Source organism: Mchenga conophoros, linkage group LG16 (assembly GCF_057382185.1).
Source record: "Mchenga conophoros isolate Kocher_MC1m ecotype Shallow Benthic linkage group LG16, M_conophoros_male_GT1.1, whole genome shotgun sequence".
Taxonomy (NCBI): Eukaryota; Metazoa; Chordata; class Actinopteri; order Cichliformes; family Cichlidae; genus Mchenga; species Mchenga conophoros.
This window is the reverse complement of record NC_140541.1, coordinates 34,890,284-34,914,930: the sequence shown is the minus strand read 5'-3', so window position 1 is coordinate 34,914,930 and position 24,647 is coordinate 34,890,284. Positions and strand designations below refer to the sequence as shown.

Here is a 24,647-nt window from a genome sequence, read left to right as displayed (position 1 = left end):
CCTCTGTACCTCTCAGCAGCATGTGTGAAGGAATGGCTTGGTGTGTGTGAAAAGGAGAATGGGGAAAACAAAGACTACGGCAAAACGATAGCTGTCTTCTTTATGCATATGAGTTTTTGTGCATGGCTGTCTGCGGGTAGCACTAGGATGTGTTGACGCACTGCAGTCTGGTGGTATAGTGCCTATTGTGGAGAAAGTGAGAGGCCTCATTAAAAATGTATGGAGCACAGATATCAGCCACCGACCAACTGCGGCCTCTCGGGATGGACAACAGTCTGAAAGTGTTCTACGATGGGAGATGAGTGGTGTGCATGTGCACATGTATACGACCGTGTTGTTAAGCCTATATTATGTTTTTTGGTGATGGATGTCTGGACACTTGCTCTCAGTTCAGAAGCTGGGAAGACTGTGCTTTGATTCTTTGAGTCTTGCTGCTTCCTTTCATGCTGAAACTGTTCCCATTTAGATACTTTTTATGATAACGCAGGCACTATAATTGTAAGCCTAATCTTGTCTTCAGGGCAGCTTTTGCAAAAATTAAAGCCTGTGCTGTATAATCTTTAAAGGTTAACACAAATGACAAAAAAAAATAAAAATCACTTGCCTCCAGTGGTATCTAGCTATGCAGATAATTTGAGCTTGATTGCTGAGAGTCCTATTTGTATAATCTGCATCCACCTTAATGCAATGGGATGTGTAATAATCATTGTCTTGATTAGATTGTATATAGAAGACGAACACAACCACTGTGACTACACCCATTTGGCTTGGAAAATCAACACCTTATTTTGTATTGCATTACAAATGTTCCAAAAGGAATCAAACACCAGAAACATGATTAACATGTCCAATCTAATTCAATTCATTTTATTTATGTAATGCCATACTGCAAATTTTGCAAGTAAATGCACAGCTAGTATTTTCACATATTCGGTATAGGCTTTAAATAAAGGTATGTTTTTTTTGTTGTTTTTTCCTAAACAAAAAAAATTAACTTATAGGAAAGAAACAAAGTTTCAATCCTATCACAGTTGGTATCAATACAATCAATAAAGTAGAGGTCTCAAAAACTTGGCATTGACATGAGGGTCTAAGGCAGGGGTGTCCATCTCCAGGCTCAAGGGCCAGTGTCCTGCAGGTTTTAGATGTGTCCTTGATCCAACACAGTTGATTTAAATGGCTAAATTACCTCCTCAACATGTCTTGAGGTTCTCCAGAGGCCTGGTGATGAACTAATCATTTGATTTAGGATGATATCTAAAACCTGCAGGACACCCGCCCTTGAGCCTGGAATTGGACACCCCTGGTCTAAGGGAATTTACTATAACTTTATATATTGCCTCTGGGCCTGAAAAGTGAAACCTATATGGAAACACCTTAAACCTGCATTCTTTCTTATGTTTTCTTTATCACATGGCAACTGTTTGCAAAAAGAAGTGCAGTTGTGTAGAACTCTATAGAAAAAACAGGCCCTCAGTTACACTGATTCATTCCCTCAGTAAGCACGTTTCCGAGGAGTCTGTGCTTGTACTAAATACAGCATAATGCTCATTTTGTAAATCATGGTCTCCATTAGTGTAGAATATGATTTAGGGCAGGCCAGCTAAGTTTGAATGTGCAGTGTCTCTCTCATTATTAAGATCCAGCACAAACTCGTGACACCTGCTTGAAAAATCTAAGATCACAGTGGCCAGAATGTTAAGTTGCCAATCGAGGAAATGCAGTTTTTGCTGTTTCTGTGTCTGCTTTATTTTTCACTCCCAGGGGTTGCTTCTTGATCTTGTCCAGATCCATAGTCCATTATGTGAAAAGTGAAAACTAAACTAAAACTAGGTCAGTATTTCATCAGTTATTAATCAAACACATATGCTGCTAACGGCATCCTAGCTTGTTTAGCTTGCCATACGATGTAGTTCTTTTGTATTTGACGTCAGTCAGGAAGAGTTTTAAAATAGCATTAGCTGCATTCGGTTCACACACATTTCTTAAATGACATGTAGAGTTCTGGTACATTTTTAAAGCTACTCTTCATGTTGCAGGAGGAGAAGTCAGTGTCAGGATTTCAGGCAGTTTAGTATATGGTACAATGTGACATTTCTTTGTAGTTTTTCTATCTGAAAATGGAGCTAACTAGCAAGAGAAGGTTGTTTGGTGCACACACGCCAACAGCAAAAACAGAGTGAACAGAGAGGGCTTTTTTTTTCATTTTGTTTTTTTAAAGCTATATCAAATTGTGTGTCATGTCTGTGGTTGTGCATAGATTCAGACTGTTATTTTTGTACCCCTAATTAGAGACGAAAACTGGCCTTTTTTTCTTGTCATTGGTGAGAAATGGTATTTGGAATCACAGCGTTACAGTTTCATTGAGCAGCCCTCAGGAGTGTTGGGTCATTCATAGTTGTGGCAGCTCACCTTCAGTGTCATGTGGGATTTTGGATGTCGGCAGCCTCAACACAAGCGCGTCCTCTCTGATGCATAACGAAGCCTTTCTTCACATCATTCTTACTTTGCTGATCCATCATTACAACAGTAGCTGAGCGCTGCCACACTCTGCTGCACGGCGTTTCAATCAACATCAATGTCAGCAGTACGAATCATCACGGCTGATTGTCAAGGTGTGTGTGTGAGTGCGTGTGTGGGCATCTGTTTATGTGTTGGCGGGCGCCCATGTGGGCGTGTATGTAAATGCTGCTGTAAGACAGCTGAATGCCTGTGCTTTACTGAGAGCTTGGCACCAGGGGAAAATGAAAAGGCCGGGAGAATAATGACAGATTTATAATTACAGAATCTTGCGTTCAGCGCTACTCAGCAACTGTCTGGGGAAGGCAATCTGGCTGTAATTTTTGCTGATCAGGCCTGTCACAGACTTAAGGGTCACACTACACTAATGCCGAAATACACACACACAAACACACAAATATGCACATGCACGCAGGTGTGCGCGGTGCTTCGCTCTCGCTGTCATTTATGCAGATGTCAGGCCGGGAGAAGAACGCAAACAGACACACAAACACTCGCACTGAAATTTAATCGAAAATTGTGGCACGCCAGCAAATTGCCTGGTTAATTTGCAAGAGCTAAAAACATCAAGTAAGCTCCAGATTCCTGGAGAAATTGATGTTTTTTTCAGTCTGCCACAAAAACACAGCAGAAACGCCAGCTCGGTGGAAGAAAGCAACAAATTCATTATGTAGAGAAATGTCTGTGAAGGTTCTCAGTCATCCAGGTCATCGTAGTCAAAGGAGCTTGCAAAGAAAAGTGTCTGGACTTCTTTAAGTTACTTGAAGACGTTTCACCTCTCATCCGAGAAGCTTCTTCAATCTCAGGAATTCGCATGATAAGGTGGGGCCAGGTTTCACAATGAACTCACCCGAAACTCTGGCTGATTGGGACCCACACCCAGTTTCACACCTTGGCTCAGGCGATTAGAGGATCATCAGGGGGTCCTTTTGTCCTTCTGTGGGGGGTCACTCCCACTAGGTTTATATCTGGGACTCTCCACCATTTGACCTTAGAACTGAAGAAGCTTCTCGGATGAGAGGTGAAACGTCTTCAAGTAACTTAAAGAAGTCCAGACGCTTTTCTTTGCAAGCTCCTTTGACTATGTAGAGAAAACAAACTCGGCTAATTTTAGAGGTGAAAGATCAGGCCTTTAAACTACTTTGCTTCGTTTTTAAAAAAAAATGTAGGTCACACCTTGTGACGCCTGCCTCGCATCTCGAGCCCATCATTATGATTTTGTGAATTTCTAAGCAGGTTTAAGTTTAGTTGAAGGACGTTATATTAGCTTGTTATAAAGCCAGATACAAGAAACAAGCTTTTCTGCATAGTACAATGGATTTTCAACAATGGCATTGGCATATTAACATATAAGTTGTTATTATTTTACATTTAAGCTATTCTATCTTATCTCCAATGAATTCCACACCCGACAGCTTGAATTGTATGTGAGTGTGTGCTGTTTTCTCCACAACATTAAAATGCACTGCTTTGTTATCTACAGTTCTTTCATTATTAATTGCTTCCTGCCTTTGTAAGAGAACATCATTTGTCAGTCAAGCCCTCGGTGCAGCCTCTCTCTTTTTTTTTCTTTTGCAGAAGTTAAATACATTTGCTATTGTGTCAAATTGAATGAGCCGAAACCCCAGTTTGAACAGGATTACTATGCATGGTCCAGCATTCTGTCTGAGTGCAAATGTAGGGTTTTTTTGCTGTCTTACCTTTAATCCCTGAATGAATTTGTCTCCGGCAGCCAAACACACAAAGCAGCGTTTCCAGAATAAGGATTCTCTCATTTTTATTAATATTTCTGTTTTCATTATTTTAGATTTTTGACTTTGATAATCAGAAGGTTTGCTGTAACATGGATATTTGTTTTGTTCGTTAGGTGTGTCTGCAACATCGACTGTTCCCACATCAGCTTCAACCCAGTGTGCGCCTCAGATGGTCGTTCCTATGACAACCCCTGCCAGGTGAAGGAGGCATCCTGTCAGAAGCAGGAGCGCATCGAGGTCAAGTACCTGGGCCACTGCCACGGTCAGACTCTCAAATGCACACTAGCACACTGACTCTGAAAGGCACAACAACACTTTCACAAACACAGCGGAAGCCGTCAGTGTACCTCCATGAACAGGTGTTTGCGTCACGTTGGAGTGAAAACACGGAGGCAAATGAGGCATCGTGCAGAGCTAAATGCAGGCGGCGTGATTTTGCATCTCCCTCCAACTGCAGTTCCAGCCACATTTTATAATTACAGAAAGTTTCACTCAATCAAATTTTGGAATGGTGTGGAAAGATAATCCTCAGAGCCGCTGCTGCTACATATACAGATAATTTTACACAATGTTAATCCCTCCTTTTTTTAATGTAGTATCTTTGATTTTGGCGCACTATTTCTGGGGATAAAGTTGTTTTTTTTATTAATCTCAGTGCTTTAATCCTTAAACTGAGTTATAGTTCGAATACATGTAGAAGACAGAGACAGACAAATGTGTTTTTATTTCATTTAATGTCATTTACGGTTTGTGTGGTTTAAAACCTAAAATCAAATCAAATCACTTTTTATTGTCACATCACATGTGCAGGCACACTGGCACAGCACATGCGAGTGAAATTCTTGTGTGCGAGCCCCATAAGCAACAGAGATGTGCAAACACAACAACACAAACGAGCAAAATACAAGAATGGCCAACCTGAAACTAATAAATATATGTACAATATATAATAGTGTATGCATTTCTGGATGTGTATACTAAATATTTTCCTGTGTGTGTGTGTGTGTGTGTGTGTGTGTGTGTGTGTGTATACACACTTTTACAAATTAAATAGTAAAAAAATAAAATAAAATAATAATAATAAAATATATAAAATATACAGAGTTGAATATGTGCAAAACAAGTGGCATTTATATACAGTGTGGAGTGCATAATGTTGAAGTTCCAGTAGTGAAGCTGAGGTGTCTATGACGTGTTCAGCAGTCTGATGGCCTGATGGAAAAAGCTGTCTCTCAGTCTGCTGGTACGGGACCGGATGCTGCAGAACCTCCTTCCTGATGGAAGCAGTCTGAACAGTTTATGGCTGGGGTGACTGGAGTCCTTGATGATCCTCCCCGCTTTCCTCAGGCACCGCTTCCTGTAGATGTCTTGGAGGGAGGGAAGCTCACCTCCAATTATCCGTTCAGAGCACCGCACTACTCGCTGGAGAGCTTTGCAGTTGTAGGCGGTGCTGTTGCCATACCAGGTGGTGATGCATCCAGTGAGGATGCTCTCAATGGCACAGTGATAGAAGGTCCTGAGGATGCGGGGGCTCATGCCGAATCTTTTCAGTCTCCTGAGAAAGAAGAGGCGCTGCTGCGCCTTCTTCACTGTTTTGTTTGTGTGTACTGACCACGTAAGATCCTCAGCCAGGTGTACGCCAAGGAACCGGAAGCTGCTCACTCTCTCCACAGCAGCGCCGTTGATGGTGATGGGGGTGTGTACTTCTCTGCACCTCCGGAAGTCCACTATCAACTCCTTTGTCTTTGCGACGTTGAGGGTGAGATGGTTGTCTTGACACCAGTGGGTCAGGGCGCTGACCTCCTCCCTGTAAGCCGTCTCATCACCGTTGGTGATAAGACCCACCACTGTAGTGTCGTCCGCAAACTTCACAATGATGTTGGAGCTGTTAGTGGCTGTGCAGTCGTAGGTGTAGAGTGAGTACAGGAGAGGGCTCAGTACACACCCCTGTGGAGCACCAGTGTTCAGTGTGATGGGGGATGAGGTGATGCTGCCCAGTCTGACCACCTGGCGTCTGTCAGACAGGAAGCTAAGGATCCAGCTGCAGAGGGAGCTGCTCAGTCCTAGATCCTGCAGTTTCCTGTCCAGCTTCGAGGGAACGATGGTATTGAATGCTGAGCTGTAATCTACAAACAGCATCCTCACATACGTGTCTCTCTTCTCCAGGTGTGACAGGGCAGTGTGTAGTGTCAGGGCTATGGCATCATCAGTGGACCTGTTGTGGCGGTATGCAAACTGTAGAGGGTCCAGTGAGTCGGGTAGTGCAGAGCAGATGAAGTCCCTGACCAGCTTCTCGAAGCATTTGCTTACGATGGGGGTCAGGGCTACAGGTCGCCAGTCGTTCAATGAGGAGATGGTGGAGGATTTGGGTACAGGGACGATGGTGGCCATTTTGAAGCAGGCTGGGACTACAGACAGAGAGAGGGAAAGGTTGAAGATGTGCGTGAACACTCCAGCCAGCTGAGCCGCGCATGACCTGAGGATGCGGCCGGGAATCCCGTCCGGACCAGTAGCTTTGCGTGCGTTCACCTTCCTGAAGCACTTCCGCACATCCTCCTCAGACACAGTGTGCGCACTGACGTCATCCGCGGTGCGCACACTGTCCGGTCTCATGGTGTTCGCTGTGTCGAATCTAGCGTAGAATACGTTTAGGTCCTCACACAGAGAGGCCGTGGTCTGCGGTGTGCTGGTTTTCCCTCTAAAGTCTGTGATCGTGTTTAGTCCCTGCCACATACTCCGAGGGTTGTCAAACTGTTGTTCCACCCTGTCCCTGTACTCACGTTTGGCTGCTTTGATCGTCTTCCGGAGTTGGTAATGTGCGTGTTTGTAGTCCGTATTATCAGTATAATCAGTATTATAGTACTGAGTATTCTTGACTATAATGGAACTAAATGGTATTCATGTGGAGCTCCAACTACCAAAATATAGCTGTAGTTATAGATATGAAAGATTTGAAGCACCAGATTTCCATGGACCTTTTTTGTCCAAGCTGAATCTGCTCAGCAAGTCATGCCCTTAAAAACACAGTTCCTTTCAGTTTAAAGTTTGTTAGAAAAATCTTTTCAGACTATCACAAAGGTTTGAATTCAACCAGATTTTAACAATTAGCAATTTTGTTGCTATTCTGCTAATTCTGTTGAATAGTTGAAGGTTACATTTTGTTCAAAACATCAGGTTTAGTAGACTTTAGACAACTGTTGTGATTTGAGGCTATATAAATAAAATTGAATATTAACTTTTAAATCACACCTGAGTTGTTTCAAAATTGCAAATGCACATCTTAATACAAAATTTGATTTAACTTTTATTTGGTTGCTTCAAGCAACCCCAGTTACTCAAACCAGTCATTACAACCAATACAGAAGATCTCACCATATTGGACAACAGAAGATAAGGAAAACGTTACCTGGTCCATTGAGTCTCGACTTCTGCTGTGACTTTTGGATGGCAGGATCAGAACTTGGTGTAAACAACATGAAACGATGGATCCATCCAGCCTTGTATCAGTGATTCAGATTGGTGTTGGTGGTGTAATGGTGTGGGGGATATTTTCTTAGCACTTTATGTCCCTTAGCACCAAGTGACCATCGTTTAAATGTCCATCCATTTATGATCATAGTGTTTCATCTATTGCTTCCAGCAGGGTAACACACCATATCCCAAAGCTTCTTCAGTCTGTGAAGTGAAGAATTAGGGCAAATGTGGGTTCTACCCAGTACTAGCAAGGTGTACCTAATAATGTGTCCAGTGAGTGTATATCCATGGCCTGTAGACAGTCAAAGCTTAGTGTCCTCAGAGGCGAAGGCAGCACAGTGGTGCAGTGCTTAGCACTAACCTCTTAGCCAGAAAGTCTTGTTTTCTGGTCTGCTGGTCATCTGAACACTTTGCAAAGGTGTTGAGGAGAATCAGTGTCAGCCTCACTTTCCAGTTTACTGCGGCTCTCTTCTCATTATGTAACAGACTTTACTGCAGCCTGAGCTTGTCTGCACACTTTGTGGCTGGTCACCACCACCAACATTCACTTTACCGTAGTCGCAGCTAATTCCCTTGCACTCTGTGAGAGACTCACTTCCCACAGCGAACCCACTAAGTCAGACTGAGTCACTCACCAGATGCAGTTAGGCTCTGTTAAGATGTTGAGTGAAGCACTGGAGATGGACGGCGCGCTGACGACCTTATTCTTACTTTAATTATGGATTTGTTGTCTGTTGCTTTTATTGCTGCCTTCTGTGGGCTGTATGTACACGTAAGACTGCTTTGCACTGAGAGCATTATGTTTTCCAAAAGCCCATGGAAATGTAAGAACTTTCATTTTGGAATTATTTTAGGCATTATTTCCAGTCTATACAAGAATGCAACTCGGTAACCTTGTAGCTCAGCTCAGCGCAGAAACATCAGTGTTTATTGTCACAAAAGCTTCCTTTTGCAGATTGATACACCTGACACATGTCGTTTGGTAGCGGAAAAAAGTTCATACAAAAGTAAATCCTGTTGTGAGTGCTTTTTTTTTTTTTTAACCAGGTGATGATTTCTAGAAATAGTTGCTGAGTTTTTAAATAAAGCTTTTTCAGAGAGTCATTTAGTTCCATTATGTGAAAGAAGAGACAGAAATCTCCCAAACTAGGTGATTTACACCTAAACATTCTAAAAGAAACACTACAGGCTTTGATTCTGGAGTCAAATGCACCTTTTAAGATCTGTAGTTATTTTTTTTAGTGTAAGAGACCATTTGAGAGGTTCTAAGTACACACAGGACAAATAGGTCTTTTGAGAAGTAATGGGAAGTAAAGCAATCAGGGCTAACGAGCCCTGGAACACAAACAGAAATCTGTATTCCCTCATGTTATGTCCTGTGGGTCAGACCACCCCGTTTGATTCTGTTTCAATCAAGGAAAAAGACAAATAGCATGAAATGGAGGCACTGAGACGACCTCATGTTAGCAAGGACTCACAGTGACACCCCGGCACTTAGATGGCTGATTATGCTCCACTTTCATGCTATTAGGAAACGGCTTCTGCTACAGTAGCTCAACAAAAAGCGCAGATAACCTTGTGAAGATATTGTTGAACCTCAGCTCCACAGACAAATTTAACCAGATACTCGTTGAATCCACTGGAGCTGCAGTCTGTTGAGCTTGTAGCGTCTCGCCGCTGGCTACGTTTTAAAATTCATTTGTTTTCTTCATTTGATTTTTCTTAAGTGGATGTTACGCATACGGGACTTGAGCTTCTGAACTCACTGAAATCTTTCTGAGTCTCTTTTCTTTTACTGTGCCTCGGGTGTTCTTGTGAATAAAGAAATAAATAAAAGAAGAAAAATAAGAAGTAAATTCTAAGTCACAGATCCAGCCACAAGTCTTGCGTCATGAATCTGAAGAATGCTTTCACAGCTTCTGTTTGAGGGAACGATCGTACTGACCTCTGAAAAAAAAGAAAAAATCAATCGCAATAAAATGATAATGATTTGAAGGTGATTTTGTCTAGCCATTGTGAAAAGTAGAACTCGATGCAGCGTCAATGGGGTGAGCAAAAATGCATTATTCCGTCTGATCTTTTCCACCCGACTCTGCTCCATTCTGGCCTTTGTTCGGTGTAATACATTAGGGGTGGCGGTTTCTGACTTGAAGAGAATGGCTCCCATTTATACGCATTAAGCACACAGGCGCACACTGCACATGAACCTTTTGTTGAGATGATAATTCACATTCAGTCCTCTTTACCTGCAGTAGCATCACTGTGCATGAGTAACCTGCGATGGAGCTGTAGGACAGGTTGCGGTGACCTGAGCTCAGCTTTAATGTGTCTTTGGCCTTTCCAGATGACATAATTGGGAACAAAGGCGGAGATGGACACTTCGCACGGACCGACCCCACGGGTGAGTGCTTCCATGATGGTGGCAGATAAGCACATAACATGTGCTGTCATTCAAAGATGAATTAGATTTGCTCCCAGACTTTCCTCTGTTCGTCATCCTTTCATGTTTCCCACTTGTTATAATTCATCTCTTCCTGAGGGGCAGTGGCAGATTTTAAGGGTCTCGTGTGTTTGTAGGGGAGAAAGAGGAGACCAGGAACGGACTGGCCCGCGGTTTGTCCATCCCCTGTCCAGATCGCTATAAAAACTACTGCGTCCATGGAGAGTGTCAGTTCCCCAGCGTCCTGGCTCAGCCTTCCTGCAGGTACACATGTACACATGCGCACACACACACACACACACACACACACACACACACACACACACACACACACACACACAGTTGTAGAGAGGTTCATAGGAAGAGGGGAAACAGAAAAACGACAATGATATTACAAAGTGATAATACATGTTTTCGCACATGAACAGAGGATAACGTCAGGAGAATTAAATCAGGAGCTTTTTCGTGCTCCTTCTTTCTCACATGCAGCACACTGCAGGAGATAGTCTGTTTCACAGATGCGTTCTCACTTCTGGGAATTTGATTAATGCTGCAGTCACACCAGTGAAAATAGGCATGACCAAAATCATTGGGTCTGTGTGCAGTGAACTCGGAATCTCTTTGCTTTTGAATTAGCTGCTTCGAAGACCATTCGCAGTCAGCTGCCGTCTTCAAAGCGACTTTGGTGCAGCGACATGACGCTTAAAAGTGGCGGTAAGATGGAGTCCGTCTGCTGTTAGTTTGCACTGAATAGGGTCAAGTTGGCAATTACAGGCAATCTGTGGGGTGATAAAACGGCAATTAAGTGTGATAAAAAAATAAAAATCGCAAATCTGTTGCCATCTGTTGCAAATCTGTTGCACAGAAATTCACATTAACCGCTTACATTCAGAAGCCAACCACAATCCCAAAGATCTGAAGACGTAAAAAATATCAGAAATTCTCCACACATGGTCATGTAGTTGCTGCAGGATGGTCATTTAACTATAAAATAACTTGGTGGGCCTCTGGGTGATCAGTTAACTGCTGCAACTACTTGCAATTGGTCCCTGAATGCAAACAAAAAAAAAACATAACTTTGTTCAAGTCACAGGTAAGATGTGCAGGATCAGTATACAAGCCAGACACTCGCCTACCTGCTCTGTTGTTGTATGAGCACAACAGGTCACACAGACAATGCACAGAGCAGGTAAAAGGCTGTTTAATTTTTGATGTCAAATTATGATATTTGCACTTGTTTGGTTTCATTTCTGGGCGTTCTTTAGGTTAGTGTCGGTGCCTAACGTAGCTGACCACTGTCTCATTATCTCTGTGAGGGTCTGGCTTCTGGCTTTTGACATTTGCCATGTCAAAAGCCAGGCATCTCGTGTCTTCCCATGACCACGAGATGCCTCCCACATAAACTGGTCACTCTCTATCACTGGTTACCAATGACAACAGGCTTCTGAGTTCTGAGTTAGCCAGTGGAGGAAGCCTGTTGGTGGTGTGTTGTGAGACTGACAACAAATGTGGTTTGCGTCTTAAGCAAAGATACACATGTGACATATCAAGTTGCAACATTTGAACACAAGTTTGACATTCTGACTTAAAAGCTAGCCAGCCCACCATTGTTTCCTAAATATGATGTACTTGTAGCAGAGTATTCTGGATTGTAGATGGTATTAACTATTATTTATAATGAGAGAAATGGATTTTAAAAAGCTTCCCATCATCAATTTTATATTTATGTTAACTATTACGATCAGAGCGTTGGCCATTTTCTACTTATCAGTCGAGCATACCGTACTCATTAGGTTTCCACTCAAACAAACAAACCCTACACGAAGCGAGATGACTGAGGCCCGTTCTGTCTTTTTTATCACAAATTTGTTGTTCCTCTCTCTCTGTGTGATCTGCAGACACTAACAGGAAGTGTGGAATGTAAGACGGCTAATCAGCTGTAAAATTTAGAAATTCCTTGGCAAGTGCTGGAGCAAATTTATTTTTTAATCAGCCTTGTTTATTTTAAATGAATATAAGCCAGTGCGCTGAGAGCGAGATGTGTTTAAGATCCCTCCTGCTGTAATGGTAGGACGGGCTGTTGACCAGTCAAATATGCTGCACTGCTTCAAATTAATCCCATGTTGGGTTTGTTGTTGCTTAATGAGGATGCTGGTGTTTCCATCCCCATGCTTTATGATCTAGGGTCTTATTTTGCGGTGTGCGGTGGGCTTCGGGTCTTGGACCCACAGACTTTGTGCCATCTGCAATCACGCCTTTGACTGTGGTTCACATCCATACAGCACACAGTAAGAGGCTGAAGGGGGATATATACATATCAGAGAGGGTTGTGATTATAGTTGTTTTTTTTTTAAGTGTCAGCTTCTGCTGCAGCTGTGCTATTCACAGACAGGCAGGGATTTTTCTCAGCTTAGAATGAGCCTTTGGGGAGGTGCACTCCTGAGGATGAGCGAGCCACTTATAATAAAGGCAGTGAGTCTGGTTTACCTCACTGGACAGAAATCAGTGCATTTCCTGCTATTTTTAGTCGTTTGATAAACAAAAACCTATCAAGATTTCACAGTATTGAAAATAATACCCTAGGGCGCTCTAAATATCCTGGTTATTAAGCTTGAGTAAATGGAGCCCAATTAATAAAACGCTTTAGAAAAATAATTTAATTAGAATGCCAGTGATTTTCCTTTGGCTCACAGCGAAAGTGGTTCGAGAGGATAGCCTGCATTTACAAAAAACCCTGAATACCTTAACAATCCCAAAGACACTCTGGGAATTCATATTGTTGTCTGCACAGCGCAGAGAGGCACAGCCTAAGCCCGCACTGCCACAGAAGTGCAGATGGCGTGTGTTTTATTGGTTTTACTGTATTTGTATAATGATGGCAGAAACTTACAGTAAAAAATTAATTGTAAAAAAACAGAGTAATTTGCGGTATACGACTGCATCACTTGTTATAGGATGCGATTTGAGTTTTAATTCGACTCCAGCTCACATCATAAATGGTTACATTGTGTCATGAAATGTAACACAGCCATGACTGCTTTGCAACGTGCTTAACTTTTACTAAAAGAGAGAGTTGGAAAGGAGGTTTTATTTGAAAAATATTTTAATCCAGTATCTGATCATAACCTGAATGAAAAGTCCCAACAGACCAGTTTGCTGTACTGTATGTGGAGCAGTGGTGTAGTCTATTTTACTGTAGTAGGCATACTCCCTCGCAGTAATGTATACGCCAATGATGGAGCAGCACCTCATAAACACCAAACTCCCTAACACCCAGAATATACAGGCCAAGTGAGATAGATGTCCCACTTTTTCAATAGCTATAATGGTCTGACAGCTGTTGACATCCAACATATTCTATAACAATTTACGAGTCTGAAAGTCTACAATAACTGGTCGTAAACTAACTATACTCTTATTTGCATATAGTTATTGACTTTCAGTGTGTAATTCCAAATGCTTATATCATATGGGAGAATGCTGCTGTTGTAGAGCACTAAAGAAGCACCAGTTGCAGCATTCTGAAAGTATCGGCCGGCGATGGCCTCTTATTCTTGGTTCTTTAATGAGCTAGTCTGCAAACTGCCATCTTATCAGAATTGAGGTGGATTACATCTGACAATGTGCCGCTCTAAACAAGTGTAATATATATTTTTTGACTAGAACTAGTCACAAACTGTTCAGTTTTTAATAGTTTAATGTCTGCTTGAAAATTGAAGTAAAATAACTGGGTAAATTAGCATAATAGTTAATTCCATTATCATGTTTCTGTTCATTTGCAAAACAAAACAAAATCACTCAAATAAAAGTTCTGTCAAAAAATCCTTCCATCCACCATTTTTCTCAACTGGTTATCCAGTTCAGGGTCGCAGAGGGGAGGAGCCTATTGTAGCTGTCATAGTGTGAGTGTCACCAGTCATCTTCACATTCACATCCACACCAATTTCAGAATCTCCAATTATAATCTCGCATGCATGTCTTTGGAGTTTGGGAGAAAGCCAGAGCGCCTCGAGACCCCTGCAGGTTCAAACCATTTTCTAGGGTGCAGCCAAGGGTTGGAAGGTCTCGGGTACGACGGTCTCGGATCTCATCTCTGCTTTTTGCAGATGATGTCGTTCTGTTGGCTTCATTGACCCATTACCTCCAGATTGCACTGGGCAGTTTGCAGCCAAGTGTGAAGCATCTGGGGTAAAAAATAGCATCTCCAAGTCTGAGGCCATGATTCTCGGCCGGAAAAGGGTGGAGTGCCGACTACTGGTTGCCCTTGAGTTGCTACCCCAAACAGATGAATATCTTATGTAAGTATCTTGGGGTCTTGTTCATGAATGAAGGAAGAATGGAACAAGAGACTGACAGATGAATTAGCACAGTCATCAGTGATGAAGAAGCTGTTCCAGTCTGTTGTGTTGCAGAGCGAGCTGAGCATGAAAACAAAGCCGTCAGTCTATCAGTTGATATAATCCCACCCTCACCTGTGGTCAGGTTATCTGGGTGGTGATGGACAGAATGAGAATGGAAACAAATGGTGGAAAAGAGATTCCTCTGTAAGGTGTAGAAGCTCAACCTAAGAGATCAGACATTCGGGGGGGGGACTCAGAGTAGAGTTACTACTCTTCCACAACGAAAGGACTCCATCACAATGCTGTGGGCATCTGATCTGGATGCATCCTGGGCACCTCCTAGGTGAAGTGTTTCAGACATATCCTACTATGAGAAGTCCCTGGACCGACTCAGAACACACTGGCTTGGGAATGGTTTCGTATGCCCCCAGAAGAGCTAGAGAAGCATGAGAGGATGGATGGATGGATGGATGGATGGATGGAGATGTCACATTGTTATATACAAACATTTTTAGTTTTTAGTTTTCCATCTTTGGGTGTGATCATACAGCTGAAGCACTCAGTTTTGTAGTTGTTATGCACACAGACTACTCTGTTGCCTGAACTTTGATCAGTACAATGCTCGTGTCTACCTGCCCATTTTCTTTGTGACAAAAATATAGCCCAAAAATAAAGGAAAGGGAGGACATATCCTGGGGCATTTTAAGCAGCTACAGAGAAATCCAGGCATCTTCTTGGTGCAGATGTGGTATAAAGCAGTAAATCATGTAGTACTACACCAGTGATTTGTGGGGATGTGTGGTTACTTTGTAGCAGCCTAGTGTCATTTGCATGTAACTGTGTACAAGTGTGCGTAATAGCTCGGCGCTCTTGTGTTGCTGTGCTCTAATCATAAACTGCAGATGTATCAACATATCTGTGCCGCTGCCTTTGGATGGCTGCAGGGGATTCATGAACTGAAGCAGAAACTTGAAGCAGCTGCTGATAACAGACACTTTAAGAAACTCTCACATTCAATCATAGATAAATGCAGATGGATTTACTGGCGTTCCTGCTTCATCCATGTTCATTTATGATGTTGAATAAAAGTGATCAATTTAAATGATTTATTATTTTTATTAACCCTGAAAGCCTTATCCTGTTATTACTGCGTATTTGCTGGAATTATTAAATTTGTTATTGTTGATAAAATCTGCAAAGTGACAGCAAAGCGACAGACGCTGCAAGTCATTCTGTGCCAGCTCAGTCAAATCTTTATAAAAAAACATATTATATGTGGAAGGAGGAAACTATGAATTATTTAAAGATTCGTGCAGTGTTTGAGATTTTTAAGTTGGTATTTACAGACAAAAAAATGTCATCAAATAAATTGTAATATTAGCAAACATAACTAAAGTAAATACAAAATACAGTTTTCAAATGATGATCGACTTTATTAGTAATTTATTAGTAATTTAAATTTAAAGTAAAAGCCCCCTGAATGAAATAAGTCATTGTGTCACCCTTGACAACTGCAACTGCTAATGAGTCTTTCAAATCTCACAGCGATGCCACATTGGAGGTGGTGAAGGTTAAACCAAAGCATCTCCATCCGATTTAAGTCCAAAACCATCAGTTTGTTGAGTCATTCAGACGGAGAGCTGTGTGTTTCAGATATACATAATCCAAGTTCACTTTAGTTTCAGGGCATGAACTGGTGGTCGGACAGAGAGCAGTTGTGGCAAGTCCTCAAGATCCTGAAGCAGCAAAGCAGCTCGCCAGACCACCACACTACCACCACCATGTTTGACTGTTGGTATGATGTTCTTGTTATGAAGTGCCGCGGTAGTTTTATGCCAGATAACGGAACTCAAACCTTCTAAAAAGTAAAACTTTTGTCTAAACAGTCCACAGAGTATTTTCCCAAACATATTGGGGATCATCATCGTCTCTTTCTTGTGCTGAATCATGAACTCTGCAGTTCTTGTGACCTCCTGATTCAACAGTAGGCTGCCTGCTCCTGAAAACGTTCACCACTGTTTCAGATTTCTCCAGTTTTGGATAATGGTTCTCGTCATGGTTCGTTGGAGTCCCAGAACCTTAGAAATGATTTTGATAGATGTGAGTTTGCTTCTCTGCTATTCTTGAGATTGTAGGACTATGAATTGCTTTTTGAGATTGTTTAGCCCGCTTTACTTTGTCAGAAAGGTTCTATTTAAGTGACTTCTCAATTCAACAGGTCTGGCAGTGATGAGGCCTGGGTGTACCTATTGAAATTAAACCCAGCTTTGCAAAATATGTGGATAATCACAGTTAATTCATGATTTAACAATGGCAGCAATTAATTTTTCACACAGAGTCGGGTAGGTTTGAAGAGACTTTTTTCCCTTAATAAATTAAATTATCATTTCAAACATGTATTTTTGTGTTAACTCAGCTTACCTTTGTCTAAAAATGAAATTTATTTGACGATCTAAAACATTTAAGTGCGAAGAAATCAGGAAGAGGGCAAATATCTTTTCATGTATGTGTTCAGGTCGTGGCTTATGATACAATATATAATGTACCAAGTCAAACATCTGGGTCCATTCAAGAGAGAAGCTGAAAGTATATTATGTCCCATAATGTTTTTTTTACTCAAGCCGTAACCTCCAGGACTGAAAAACGAATCCAATACTCTTAGTTAAAAAAGCTTGCTATCTAGCTGGAAATTAAGTATGATCATTTGTGGCCCTAAATAACAAAACAGTCACAGCTAAAATTCTCGAAGCTGTTTGAAAATGGTAGTAGGTGGGTTTAAATACATCCATCTACTATATACAGTCTATGTTTTTACCGTCACAGAAGAAACAGGTCCAATTCTGTACTGAGAGAGTGCAGCATTTAGTTGCTTCAGCATTTAACGTTGGAATTACGGACAATTACAAACTTTAGAGCATTTTCCTTTTTTGAAAATAAATTGATGCATTCACTGTGTGTATCAAGCTGTCACTCTAAAACCAGAGTTCATGCGAAACCGTGAATTCTGTGCACCCCTGTGCCCCTATTTTGCCGACAGACACACCAGCTGAGAATTGGCCACACAGGTGCAAATTTCATATTCATACAGGCACACAGAATACACTTAACACAGGCAGCAGAGATATGCATTTACAAAAAGGCACACTGAGGAATGATATTAAAACCCACCACCCACACACCAAGCCAGTATACATGTGTGCTGCTCAGGTCTGCCATCTTTTACAGCCTGATAGTGTAGCAGCCAGGGGGTCTCGGTGTCTCTCGCTGGCGCTATCTCTCTCTACTTTCTCTCTAACCTCGATCATCCCAGACGTTCTCTTTGCATGCTGAGCAGCCAGGGAGTGCGGAGGGTCTCTGCTGCCCCCTGATGGCTGTACGAGGCAAAGTCTGTATCTTAATGTGAAGGAAAGCGCAGCGGTCTCTGTGGGAGTGGTGCATGTCTGTGACTGTGTGTGTGTTTGTGCGGTACACGAGTGTGGAAACCAAGCACAACCCCCGAACAGAACAAGGTTGCAATGTTCATCTCGTACGCTGTCAGGTCGAAGGGATAGAGAATGTGAAGCAGGTTGTGTGTTTGTGTGTGTGTGTTTGTGCCAAACAAGGATGTGCAGGTGTTGGTGGGTAACAACCTCCCCAGAGACAGGAAAAGCAGGTAAAGAGGAGATGGAGGAGAAGGGGAGATTAAAAGGGGGACTGTTTTAGCTCGTCTCTGAGGACAAAGATCATCTCCATTAGTCTTTTGTGTGTGTTTGTGTGTGTTTTCCCACTCAAGGTCTACACCAAGCTGGCAAAACCTGTAGTATTATGCTGCCGATTGCATCCGTAAAAGACTACCTCTAAATACAAAATGCTCTAAATACAAAAGGGTTTTTGTCTGTGTTACCCCACATGTCCTTGTATGGAAGCCAGGCTGTATCTGACACACAAAGGCAACAGTGTAGCCAAGCTTGCAACACCTGTCTTCATTTCTTTTGTATCAGGTTTTTTGGTGAGAGTAACAAGTTCAATAAGATGTTTTGGGTCATTGTTGTTTGGACTCTAATTTACACTTTTGATATTTGCTGGACTTTTTTAAATTCTGAAATAATTTTGGACTAAACGTAGCAAAACAAACTTGTGGTATGAACCCAGCATTGTTCATTTTGACTTCACTTTTTTGCAGGGTGGTGAAATTTGGGTATTTTTTGTTTTGTTTTGTCAGATGTCAGAAAATACCCTCGAAATAAGCGCAGAGGTATCAACCATACAGCCAGTGGGCTGGAACCATCCAGCCAAACATCTGGCCCAGAAGGCTGTCAGTCTCGCCCCAGCCTGAGGTCTAGAGCTCTTCACAGCCACGCTAACATGTTTTCAAGTAGGAGCTGGTGTCATTCAAAGCAATATTTGGGACTCAGGGTTTGACACACGTTCAACACCCATATGGAAAAGATTAGTATAAATTAGATATGTTGTAAAATGCACATTGGTTGTGCATGTTTTCAGGTATGTTCTAGCATGTATACATGCTAGAGGGTATGAATCTTTGTGAAATTATGATTTATGATGTATTTAAAATTGCTGTGGCTTGCTGCTGTCCAACTTTAGATCTGTGATGTGGTATTTCACAGTCACACCTTGCCTCCCAGTAATGCTATCACTGTCTTTTCTTTGAACGTGTCTGGAAAAACACTCTGGACCCAGACTGTTTATACATTTGAAAACTAAGTTAAGAAAAGACAAATGAATAAATCTCTCAAAACTAAGTAAATTATATTTCTTTAAAATGTGACAAGGATGCCACCAAACAGGCTTTCTATCCATTGTTTTCAGAGTTTGGTTGTATAAAGATGTCAAATGCCTAATTATAGATAGCAAAGCTCAAACTGTCATACAGTATAAAAAATGAGACAATATCATTGAATACATAGAAACTGAGCTGTGGAAGTGGGCATACTTACTGCTGTCATGCTGGCAAAGACCCACACAGGCACACCAGTTCCACACAGAAAGGTGTGTCTTGTCTCCTAACCACTCAACCAACTACGTCACCCAACTTTGCACCACCTAGGTTTTCCATGTTGACTCGCATCCAAGTACTAACCAGCTCACCAGCTCACCCGACCATAACCTGCAAGACAAAACTCTGTGTTTGCATCTTTGTTTTTCAATGTGCACATTTGAAAATGCAGATTCTTTAGCCTCCACCAGGGGGCAGCACTCTTAGCAAATTCCTATGCACAAAGAAAGCGCTACAAACAACAAGTAAAGTGATGAATCCAAGGAGCAGGTGTTCTTTATAATGACAGAAAATGAACTGAATGTAGAAAAGCTGGGACCTATTGCTGCTTTTGCATCTCTTATTCTGTTGTTACTGATCTTTGTAAGCGGATAGTTTATTAAATATATGTACCTATGTCCTTATTTACATCAAAAAAGGACACATTTTAGATTTTCTCTTTTTAAGATGGTATGTGGCTTTTCTTGAAATGTGGCTCAAGTGGCTTGACCTACTTGGGATGAGCTAAATGAGTTTGGCACCCCAGATAACAAATAGTTAATATCTATCCACCCCGAAGATCATTTCCTGAGAAGGTTTTCTATAGATTTTCTATTTTCTAAAATAAAATCTGGATTTTATTTTTGTCCTAAGGTGTCAATGACAGCTCGAGCGCCACAGCTCCCCACAGCGAAAGCTTTGATTAATCGTTCAGTGTTTGATTTCACACACTGATACCAGCGCCGCACCACAAGATGGATGTATCATGACCGAATTGCATCATGCTTTAATTATAGTCCCTGCAGTAACTGTTCTTACATTCCATTATTCCCTGAGTGTCTTCCCTATTAATCTCCTGATATCAGAAGCTTGTAAGAGAAAACACAAGGAGCCCAACCTGACCAATCGCACTACTTGACGTTTTCATCTGGTTGCTTTCAGCACTTCACTGTGGCAGCTACATGTGTATGTTCTATACAGACACACAGCTTAACACACTATCTATAATGGCAGCATTAGTATGCCCACAGGCCTAGAACAAAGAGAAGATTATGCATTTTTATGCCGCTAACCGCAAACCCCATCAGTCATGTTCATCTGAACAGCTACAGCTAAGGAAAAAATAAAGTCACCACACTGTCACAGAAATGCGGCGTTCCACCGCAATGTCTTTATCAAACACTCGGTGACGTTTCAATTAGAAATGCTAAAAATAATGAACCTGTCACTCCGTGCACAGGAATGACTCGCTTTCTCTCTCACTTTCCCCCCACTCTTGTGCGTTTGTGCGTCTGTGTGTGCGTGATCTCAGCTGTCACTCGGGTTTTAGGGGCCCCCATTGTGACATCAAGGAGTACAACGTCCTCTATGTGGTGCCAGGCTCCGGCAAACTGCACTATGTCCTCATCGCCTCTATCATCGGAGCACTCCAGGTGGTCATCATCTGTGTGGTGGTGCTCTGCATTACCAGGTGAGTCATGCTCGAACACACACACATATACAAAAACAGCCTACTAATGAGCCTGGGTGTGTATCTGGGAGTTACAGACTCCTGAGCATGTAGGCAACAGCTGAAAGGTCACCGAGGTTTTGGGCACACATAGAAAGTACTGTCACGTTCTCAGGGGGCACATACACACACACACACACACACACACACACACACACACACACACACATATCTGAAAACCTGCAGGTGTGTATGCAAGCACAGAAACCCACACATATCTGTATAGTCCAGCATGCACACACACACAGACACTTGTGTTTTAACATAAGCATTTTGTATTCACTATAAAAACCCACCCACACTCAGAGCCACAAACACACACATTCACATATAGCCTGCAGCTTGTCTGCCTCTGGCTGACCTAAGCAATTTATGACATTTAATAAAAGATTTTAAAGGAGTTTTGACCGAGACAAAACTGCTCCTCCGAGCAAAGGAGGGAGGAGGAGGAGGGGCGAAATGAGAAAGTGGAGCAGGGTGAGAGGGTAAGGAGAGGAGATAAAGAAGCAAAGAGAGAATTTATAACACGAAATACAGCGACAGCAACACTAATGTGTCCTGCAGCGTAGCGATATCCATTTAACACAAAAACATACTTGAAAATTCTTCTACGAGTCGAAAGGAATGAACTTCCAAGCGAATCGACGCAGGCGAGCGTTTCAGCGGTTACTGACTCGCTCCGTCTCTGTCAAGCCGATCGAATTTGCGCGTCATTTGTTGCGTTTTATGAATGTTGCTGGAGTTTTATGTGATTTCTGTTTGTTGTAAAGATTTGCCATTCAGTTAAAGGACAAACAGGGGGAAGTGGAAAAGGTCATCCCTATGCTTTGCCTCTTGTGTAAGAGATTTTGTGACATCTTGGAAAAGGTCTGTTCAAAAGGACTTCCCTGCAAAATACCATGTTTCCACCATTTTATTTTTATTATTCGTTACTTCTGTCTTATAAAATGAACAGAACAAACAAGGCTTTTATAACTTGAACTTCTTCTGTGGAGCCCAAGCCCTCTGGTTCCTATGAAATTGTTGGCAAAGACAATATTTTGTTTGATTTTTCAAAGATGAAGATGTTAGTCATTTCCTACAAATTCAGCATCTTATGAAATGCTATTTTCTGTTTCTGTTAAAAAAGAAAATCATCTCTCTACAGATTGTCCTCTCATTTTCCCGCTACAAAAGTCTCAAACAGGTGTTCATCTGATTTGTTTTCAGATGCTTCTTTTGTTTTTGCAGCAATAAGTTTTGCAAGCAACGCTGAGTATTGCTGAATAGCATGGCTATGTACTCCGAATCACACGGAGTGCTTTGGGTTGTTTGGCACCAGAACGTCAGGCACAGATCCTTTGGATGCTGTGGGGTTGCTGGGTGGGGCTTCCATGGATCGGTCTTTTTCTGGCAGTCTAATTGGGATCAGAGGTGCTTGAAAGTCCTTCCAATGCCCTGGGATCTTTGTTATGTTCCCCATTTGGAGGTGAATGCGGCATACATCAGTGTAGCTGCAGTCACACAATCAGACACAGCTGAAACAAATCGCAAAGAGGCTGCTCAGTCTCCAGTTGTCAGGGAATACATTTCTCCCTAGCAACCTGTGGTTGCCAGGGGGCCACTAACTGGTCCCTGGCGTGACTGGAGCTTTAACAAATTTCTCAGTGACTGCCAACAACCACTCGCCAATCGATCGCGGAATGCAAACCTTTCAGTAGGTGTGACTCTCCGGTCTCTCGGCCTGGTGGATGTGGCCTTTGGGGGTTGCACGAGTCAAAGAAGCAAGCACATGAATCCCAAACTCAGACTTATTAACAGTGAACCTGAACATATGCAACATAAAAGAAAGAAGCAGGCTCTAACTGTGATTTACAAATGTGTTTTTCTTCATGCTTGTTTAAGGTTACAAATTAAGCTTTACTTTATTTTTAGTATTCTTTTTTTAATACTCAATTTGTTGGTGCTGTTACATTCTAAACTGTAGTCATTTTTAAAAAAGGTGATTTTTACTCATTTTTCAGTCATATTGCGTGTATCATGAATTCTTTTGGTCATTATAATCGTGTGCTAACATCTGTGTCCCTGACAGGTGATTTACATGAAAAAGGTTTGGGACCTCTGCTTTAAAGTATTAAAGCAGAGGTATTGTATTGTATTAAAGCAGCAGTCTGCCATCCATGTTTCTCCCTTTAAAGTCTGAGTTATTAGATTAATATTAAAACAGTAATTCATCTTCTTCGTGATTTTGTGTTTCAGGAAGTGCCCACGGACCAACAGGATCAACCGGCAGAAGCAGAACAATGTCCACTTCAGTTCAGAGAATACCATGCGCGCCTCCACCCGACTGATCTGAGCCCAGACACACCAGACAGAGTCCCCTCTCCACGTTACGGAGCACTGTGGCGTTAGATGTTTCTTCCCCGCCCCCAAGTAGGCCAACCCTGAAAATTAGCATCTGCTTCCCATCACTCTTCGCCCTCTCTCCCAGTATGAACTCAAAGAATGTCCATGGAGGATGGTGGCAAAGCAAAGACAGAGCTGGCACACAAGTGAGGTGACAATGATTACACATTGGAGAAATGCTGTCATCAGTCACCGCCGCCGCCAGCCCCCTACCCATGCCCATGTGTCTCCTTGCACCTTTTTCTGAAGGTTTTTCCTGAAAAAAACTAAACAAAACACGAACTATGAGGACTCGGGAGGGGGGGGTGCGGAGGATACTGAATGTGTGTGTGTGTGTGAATGTGTATTAGATGTGTGCACTTTGGTAGAGGTGGGCTAGCTGTTCTTTGTAGATGAGGGGTACAAAGCAAATCGGGGTAGTGCAAAGCAGGGTATCTGGCTTTTAATGAGGTGTGTGTTCAGCCTGGGAGGGGGGTGGGGGGGTTTGGGGGCTACACGTGATGCCTTGCACCTTGTGTTATAGGAGACCTTTGACAGAGGGCACAATGTTATTATAGAGCTCTCTGTTCGGTTGTGACGATGACGTCAGCTACTGTATCTTGGGTTCTATTTCCAATAGTTATTACTACGTTGTCTTGATGGGGTAATTTTTCTGTAAATGTAAATAAATAATTTATATCACGAAATGTAACATATTCTGTGTCGGTCTTTGTCTGTTTTGAAGCAATGACATGTTGGTAGTGTTTATTAGTGTCATAATCATAATCTGTATCACCATCCATCCATTTTTCTCAGTGTTTTCCTGTTTCTCCAGGGGGATACTGAGGCACGGTGAGTTATTGGTTTACACCAGTGTCCCCCTTCCAGGTGGAAATGCCTGGAAAATCTCCAAGGAGAGAATGCCTGTGGCATCCTGACTGGATTTTGGAATCACCTCACCTGGCTCTTTACGACATGAAGCAACAGTCTAGTTCCACACCTACACACATCACTCTTACCTTATTCAGACTTAGTTAAAATAGGCCAGTTTAAGTCAATTTTAAAGGATGGATTGGTCATACACATACTGCATATGATCTGGATCTCACTTTTTCTCATGTGACAGTTTCATTTGTGTGATTGTTTTGTGTCAATATGGGATGGATATAGGTATACCCCACTTCTGGCCCTGTGGTATAGCTGAAGTAGACTCTGCACACAGAGCTCATGGCCATCGATGGAGGCTGGAACTTACATAATCTCAGAGATT

At 42.2% G+C, this 24,647-nt stretch overlaps 1 protein-coding gene across 1 annotated transcript in view; it reads left to right on the top strand.

Annotated features, from left to right (window-relative positions):
- LOC146557216 (tomoregulin-2-like) overlaps positions 1 to 23,860 on the top strand; it is a 135,004-nt gene extending 111,144 nt beyond the window's left edge. Inside the window, exons 6-10 of the mRNA XM_085248842.1 lie at positions 4,388 to 4,536; positions 10,093 to 10,149; positions 10,326 to 10,452; positions 20,816 to 20,974; positions 23,252 to 23,860. Of these exons, the coding sequence (XP_085104968.1) occupies positions 4,388 to 4,536; positions 10,093 to 10,149; positions 10,326 to 10,452; positions 20,816 to 20,974; positions 23,252 to 23,348 (589 nt within the window). The 3' untranslated portion in view covers positions 23,349 to 23,860. The remainder of the gene's footprint in view (positions 1 to 4,387; positions 4,537 to 10,092; positions 10,150 to 10,325; positions 10,453 to 20,815; positions 20,975 to 23,251) is intronic.
- The last annotated feature ends 787 nt before the right edge of the window (positions 23,861 to 24,647 follow it).